This window comes from Poecilia latipinna, unplaced genomic scaffold (assembly GCF_001443285.1).
Source record: "Poecilia latipinna isolate Pla-1442-1.1 unplaced genomic scaffold, P_latipinna-1.0 Scaffold780, whole genome shotgun sequence".
NCBI classification, from domain to species: domain Eukaryota; kingdom Metazoa; phylum Chordata; class Actinopteri; order Cyprinodontiformes; family Poeciliidae; genus Poecilia; species Poecilia latipinna.
Genome location: NW_015113396.1, coordinates 105,511 through 113,134, shown reverse-complemented (window position 1 = coordinate 113,134; position 7,624 = coordinate 105,511). Strand labels below are relative to the sequence as shown.

At 37.7% G+C, this 7,624-nt stretch overlaps 1 protein-coding gene across 1 annotated transcript; it reads right to left on the bottom strand.

Annotated features, from left to right (window-relative positions):
* Positions 1 to 1,549: 1,549 nt before the first annotated feature.
* coq10a (coenzyme Q10A) lies at positions 1,550 to 7,440 on the bottom strand. Its single transcript, XM_015046481.1, has 5 exons — positions 6,825 to 7,440; positions 5,207 to 5,356; positions 4,337 to 4,529; positions 3,856 to 3,957; positions 1,550 to 2,928 (listed from the first exon to the last, which is right to left on the bottom strand). Exons 1-5 carry the CDS (start codon positions 6,959 to 6,961, stop codon positions 2,761 to 2,763), a joined length of 750 nt encoding a protein of 249 aa, XP_014901967.1. The 5' UTR covers positions 6,962 to 7,440; the 3' UTR covers positions 1,550 to 2,760.
* Between the last annotated feature and the right edge of the window lie 184 nt (positions 7,441 to 7,624).

Sequence of the window (7,624 nt, the reverse complement as noted above, 5' to 3'; positions counted from 1 at the left end):
AAAATTGTACTTAAGTAGAGTAACGAAGTACTTGTACTTTGTTACTTCCCACCACTGGTTAAATATGAGTTGTGCAAGTTTATGTCATCGAGGTGTGGGGGTGCCCCGATAACATGTTTATGTACACCTCAGAAAGTAGTAGTTGCGCCCCTGTGTTCTGGTCAACAGGATTATGGGAAAAGCTGTTGAATTGACTTAAGTTCAGCAGACAGTCATTGATGCCCAAAGGTCACAAAAGGTCATCATTGCTAAATAATTTAGTTGCTTGAGGGATCTGTCCAAAGAAGTTACTGGAAAGAAAAGGCGCACAATCCACAATAACCAGTGCAGCCTTCAAATTATTGTGATCTCAGGTCTATGATTGTGATACCCAGAACACGAGTCCATGGTGTCCGTGCAGTCTATAAAAGTCTTAAATTAATTAATCTAAATTTAAATTAATTTTAAAACTAAGTTGATCGCTCCCAGGTTTGAGATTTCGTCTTGACGGGACAACTTAACCTCGTTTATTCTATGTAATTTTTTTCCCCGCCGGACTTTTCTGTCAGGCAAAAGCTTGAGTCGCACTCCAGACGTCGAGGCTACTGCTAGCTAGCTAGCTAACTAGCTAGTTTGCGTCTATTATGGGTAAGTGCAATTCTATCGCCAGTTGGATGGACGAAGTTCGTACATTTCTGCGGTAGATCTTTAATTTAATTAATAATTGTCTTAAAAAGTCTTAAATTTGAGTTAGTTAAACCTACAGAAACCCTGAGTCACAATTGTGTCCCTAATTTTCTTGAGCCACTCTTGAACTGAGACTTAAAAAGCATCTTACTGGGGCTAAAGAGAAAAAAGGACTGACCTGACACTCGGTTGTGAAAAATCTGTTTAATACAGAACGGCTCCTTATCAATTATTGAGTGCAATAATAGTATATTAGAGCTGCAGCTAACAATTATTTTAGTATTTGAGTATTCGATGTATTATTCTGACGATTAATCAAGTAAAACTTTTTTATTTTATTTCACCACTTAAACATTTTCCGTTCAATATTAAACAAAGCAAATAAAAATACAAATAAAACAGTTCAATTTTTTAAAAATTAAAAATAGTATTGCCTAAAATGCAATAATAGAACTTTGTTAGTGTATGCCACTAACAACAAAAGTATATAATTCTTGACTATACATTGTGGAAATAATCTATTTTTTATTAACCAATTAATTAATTAACCATAATAGGTGCCCAAGTGATATTTTTATTTTACAAAATTTGAACCAGGACCAAGCTAAAACTGCCACTTCACAAGTTTGGGACAAAACTTTTTTTTTTTTAGTCTTAAATGTATATATAATTTTTTGTTTGAGTTTGTGTACTCCAGTTAATGATTTTTCAGTTACCCAATTAGTTGATTATCACAAATATTTTTGCCCTACAGTGTATGGAGACTTTTCAACAGGCTGACATGTTTGTATACATCAGTGCAAATTTAGTAAATCTGCTTTTTTGTTAATCAGCTTCATTCATCAGAACACAAAAAATAAGCATTTGAATCACAAACCATAAATGGTTTTGCAGCATTTTATTCTACAGCTCACCAGCATGTTTCAAAATAAGAATGAAGATGAAATAAAATATCATGGTCCTAATCACCTCCAGAAGATGGACAAAATACAATTGTCTAACGAGGGAAACAACTTTTTCTGTCTGTGCAACATTTCATTTTTAGCGTCATTTTATTTCAATTTTTTTTAAAAAAGCACCACAAGATGTGATCACGTGAAATGGCATTTTAATTTTCCATCCTTTAACTTTTATATGATTCTATAAAATAAAATTTGGCAAATATAGTTGAAGTTTTCTTTTTAAAAAATTGTTCTCTCATTAGCACTTTTACAGTACACTCCAGCATTTCTACAACTTCATTCAGTTATTCTGTGCAAAGTTTGACTCCCACCATCTTAAACTGTTGTTTTCTACAACAGTACTTTTAAATAAGGCATAATATAAAATAAGAGGCGAAGTTCTGATACAATCCTCACAGCACAGCAGCTAGGCGAAAGCGAATTTTGCCCAAACCCGTTTAATTGTGACAGCAGTCGGCTACTAATGAAGCATATTTCACTTTAATACTGTTACAGTGACGACACATGATGTCCCCAAAACATGGCACCTTAAATACGCCCTCCCAAAAAGAAAAAAAAGACAGCTACTGCAAAATAAATTAAAAACATAATAATTTGAAGCGAAGCCACAGCACTACTTTCTGATAAATATATTGAAATTTCCATTTGCAGGAGCGGCAAATGGCAAAAGTAAAGGCAAAGAATGTGCTTTCATAGAATATAGTGTGATCAGTTGAGGTTTTCATGATGTGTCCAGTTTCCTCAGATCATTGGGACGCATGAAACTTAAGCACAAATGAGCTACACAGGAAGAAGAAAAAAGGGTGTCGTTTTAAATTAAAAGTCAATGTTACACTGGTAACATGTTGTTTTAATGATTTACTGTTAACATAAATACAGCTGTAACTGCATGAAGCTAGTGCAATGGTGGGTTCTGCTCAATAAAAACTAAGCTGGAGGTAGACGGACAGCAGACAGACCGAAGGAGAGAAAACTTGAGATGGGATTTCCGACACGAGGAGTTATGGGTCCATTGCGGCTGTAGCATCTATACAGGTGAACGCAGGGCGGGTCATGCAGGTCAGAGTGCAACGGGGCTGAACGTCGGTGTGGTTTAAGGCCGGATGAGGAAGGATGTGCGCGGCCGCCGACATCACGTCTGATGGACTTCGTGAAACATCAGCTCTCGTGGGATTCGAGTCTCTGGGCCGTACATCTTACAGGCTCGCCGCTCGAACGCGGCGACGTTCTGCTTTACGACTTCGTCGAAGAACATGGTGGCTAGCTGGGAGTGGAGCAAGGACCGGAACTCAAAGGATATCTGGGAAAGAAGAAGAAGAAGAGTTAGACACCGCATTATAGAGATAATGCCTCGTTTTGTTTCACCAAGTGATAAAAGGTAAGGCTGCACTTCTCTTGTTTCAAGCTGAAGCTATAAAGATGCAAAACCCTCTGAGGCTGTCATACAAATCTTTACCTCATTTCACTTTGATGCAACCTTTTTTCCAATTGTTCTGTTCTATGATAAACCAGTGTCATCTAACTTCTCCCAACAAGATTTGCTTACACTGTATAACATGAAACAAGTGAGATCTACCATTTCTGCTCCAAGAAACAGGTTTCATTTTTTTTTTTTTTATTTTCATTTTTATACAGGAGCATCACTGTAAAATAGGACACCATCAAAACGTTGATTTATTTCACTAATTTGAATCAAACAGTGAAACTCTTATGGCTTCATTGCACACACACTGACATTTAAGTATTTCTGTTCATTTGGATGGTTATGTCTCAAAATAAAAACTCAAAATTCAGTTTCTAGGAAAATTTTAAATTAAATTTTTCTTATTAATTATAAGAATAAAGTTGAAACATTAGGGGAACGAAGTAGTAATTTTAAAGACGGTTTTCTGGTAAAACTGCATCTTTATTCAGCTAGTATTATGACTATAATTAAACAAAGATTTGATTTTCGTAGCCTGGCCCTAATTCTCTGGTGTACAACTCATAGAAGGAGTGACAAAGATAAAAGCCGCATTTTGAAAATATTGTCATTTGTAATTTACTTTTTAGAAAAGAACTGAAATCAGAAATTGGATCTGGTATGAAAAAATAAATCTGCACTAATATGCACATTACTTAGGATAAAGCAGCTGCTAAACAATTTCCCCACATTTATAATAAAAAAATCTTTCTGACCAACTTTGGGAAAGAAGATAGTGAAGCATTTTTTACAGTGAATACTTACAGAAAAGTCTACAGTGCAGGTGCGAGGGTAACCGGGAATGCCAGGACTAAAGCGCCATATCGTCTCCAAGTGATTGAACAGTTTTCCATCTGTACACACAGCCTGAAGCAAGACAAAAACAACATTAGCAATACCATAAAGTACAGCTAAATGATGCAAGAGTTTGTAGTGACGTTTCAACTTCTTTTTTTTTTTTAAAGATTTTTTTGGCTCTAGTGGCCTTTATTTGACAGTTAATTGACAGGAAAGTGGACAATGAGAGAAGGGGGAAGACATGCAACAAAGGTCGCCAAGGCCGGGAAATGAACCTGCGACAGTTGCGTCAAGGACCAGGCCTCCATATGTGAGCTGTGCTCAACCCCTGCACCACCACAGCACACCCCTGACGTTTAACTTCTTATCACATTTTAGCAGACAGACAAACTGGCATCGATGCGTGTTAGACTAAATATTTCATGCTACTCCACCAGTGAATACTTACTTTGACTAGATGAGGTCTGACACTAGTGATCATGGACGTGTATCTCTCCACCACGGGGGGGAATCCCACTTCCAGCTGGGCTTTCGAGTGACCTGCCCTCCTCATGATGGTCTGGGACTTCTTACACCAAGGCACAAAGTGCTTGTAGTCGTCGACGTTGGCCACCACATCATACATTTCCTGCATGGAATAACTTTGAAAGAAAGAATTACAAGGTTAAGAAGTGATATTTTCTTAAGCTCAAAGCTTTTATTAAATGCTTTTAATGAAGTTTCATTATGTTGTTACAGTAAAACAAGGTAATCTGAAAAGATCGCTCTCCCTCAACTCCTCCTTGTGCGGCTATTTCCACAGTAACAACTTCCACACTGAAGAGTGTTGTGGTTAGCACAAACCAACAATAACTCACTTCACCTCTGTTTTTAAGGGCATTTGCAATGTGAAGCATTCAATGATTGGCAAACCTCCACTAACTGGTTAACTCGATAACAGCAGAGTTAATTTTACACTTAGTGCTGTGGCATTTTTGTGAAGTTTGAAAATGTTTCAGCGCACTTAGCTTTACCCAAAGTAATTCTGCCAGATAAATTCTACAGCACTAATTTATTTGCCTGTTAAGTAAACAACCAATCAGAGCTAGGAGGAGGGACGTAACGCTGTCAATCAACCTTGTGAATGTGTTAATAGCGGAGGAACAAGTCACCGTTTCTGGTTAGCACTGGGAGAAGCAGAGGAGTTAGATTTTTATCCGTCTCATTCCATACAGTCACAAAAGAGTGACAGTTTAAACAAACATAGAAAAAAATATAATTTTTTTAAATAAAATACTGCAGCTTAAGCAATAAATAATAGGTCATACTGAAATATTACCCAAGTATTCGACGCTCTGAGTACTCCTTCCTTTTGTTGGTGAGGCTGATGAAGTTTCTGCTCTGGGGGACAGTCGTCATCGTGTCCCACTCTTGAAGGCAAAGCACCTTGGGACTTCTCGTCATCAAAATGCCACATGAAGACAGGTGTCTACAAGGTGAAAGCAGATGCTCTGTGAGCTTCATTCGGTTTCCTGGGTATACAAACCAACCAAACAGCTCTCCTGTGTTCTAGTTTCCAGCTATTGAGGTTGACCATAATGGCATAAAAGGTCAGGGTTGGGAGAATGCTGGCATTTTCTGGATTTGGTGTTTACATGTAGGGAAACTGGAGGATTCTTTGCCATCCTTTGAAATCTGACTGATTGACAGGACAGTTACTCTCATGTGTTTCACACCTGAACTGTCCACACAGAAACACTCAGTCGGATCAGGGACATATTTTAAGTCAAATACTGGGTTAATTTATATCCTATGAGAAATTATGACCAATGATCAAAACAAAAAATAACAGTAAGAGAGATCCTTCTGGTACATATTAATCAAAGTCTGATAATCCAACTCGCTTTTATTAGACTACAGGAAATCAACTGGTGACAGTTTGAACAACGCGTCTGGCCAGAAAAAGTTAGCCATTGGCACAATTGGTGAGGAGTTTAAAACTGAAATTAGAGGACACACAAAAATTAAAGAAGCTATTTAAACACCTATGAGAGAGAGCAACATTTATCAGATAACAGGAAGGCTTATTTAAATAGAGCAAAGTTTTGGTTTTATCATTTTGAGCTTTTTACCCTCTGTCAGGAAATATGTTGCATAGCAGCCTTATGGAAATCTGTAAATTAATATAATTATCTATTCTGCAGGGATGTCTCTCTAATTATGTAAAATCATAATGTAATCATTTTATATTAAGATTTCTTATACACAGAATGAAACTGTCTGGTTCAAATACTAATGGCAGGAGGGATAGAAAAGACAAAGTTTAAGACTTTTTGTATACCTTAATAATATAGTTAGAGAGAAATCTAAACTGGCTCAAATGTTATTAGTGGGTCAAAGGTTTAGAAAAAAAATGGATGGAAAACAGTCATAAAATTCAAATTTGATCATTTATACTCCAAGTAGATTACGTAAATTTGCATAAACTCTGATGCAAACAAGATATTTGGCCAATTAGATTAACTTGACCTATTTTTTTTAGTGGCTGTGACGTTAAAGGTCACAATGAGAATACATTGAAATTGAGTAAATTAAAGATTAAGGAACCTGGTAGTTAATCAAAATTAGCTAAATAGTTTCAGTGACATACATAACAAAAAGTTAACTGATTTAATATGTCAACACATGATTAAAGTTTCAATAACAAACTGGAAATAATTTATATATTGATTTTAGGACATCGTTTCGTTTGAAAGTGACCTTTACAAGTCAAAAAACATTTATTTTAACCCTTGAAAAAGGCAGAACAATCGCTGAAAATATTACTTTAGACTCCAGACGTTACAATATTATATTAGTCAAACCAGATTAGCCAGTAGGGCCAGTATAAAACATTGGTAAGTGACTTTTACTAAACGGATATTTAAACATGACTAAAAATCCAGCAGATTTCTTACCTGATGTTTTGTCTCAAACATCCTCTTTGTAAAGCCGAACGACAGGAGCGAGGGGAGCCCACAGTGGCGATCTGGAGAAAGTCACTGAACGTCCGCACACCCATGGGTAACCTCCGGGCACCGGCTGTGGCTGCCATCAAACCAGCCACTCTCCGTCCGAACAACGGTGATCCTGGCGCTGAGAAGCCGAGCTCCGGGCAGGTTCAGGTCCAAACAGAAACAGAGAGAATCAAAGTTCCGGTCCGCGGTCTCTTACGTCAGAGCGGTTAACTACACTGACAACCAACTGCCCGCGTCTCCGGCCGCTTTTCAAAGATCCCAACAGAACTGCGGCTACAAACGACGGTAGTCGGCTAACGATGGCTAACGAGGTTTCATAACAGCCCCGATAAAACGCGACGTGAGGCCGCGTTGCTGTCCTTTTTTACTTTCACTTACACACACATCTCCCTGTCTCTGCGGCACACAATCTGCACTAAATTCAGATCCGTTCATCGGCTTCCGACTCGATATAAATGTTTTTGTTGTTAAAATACGTCCAGCTGCTGACGACCTTCTGCTGCTAAATAAAACGCCGGTGACGGGACAAACTGTTCCGTACTTCAGCGAGAAGGAAGGGTTAAGCCAACGATTCATGGAAAATATGCTGCCACCTACTGGACAGGGGGTGAAAACCCAAGGACATTTACACCAAGTCAGGTCAATGTTTAGCTCTTTGCAGAACCAGAATCAATATATTCAGTCTAAATATAGACAAGTGAATGCTTTAGAATATACATTTTAAAGCATTCAAAAATTTC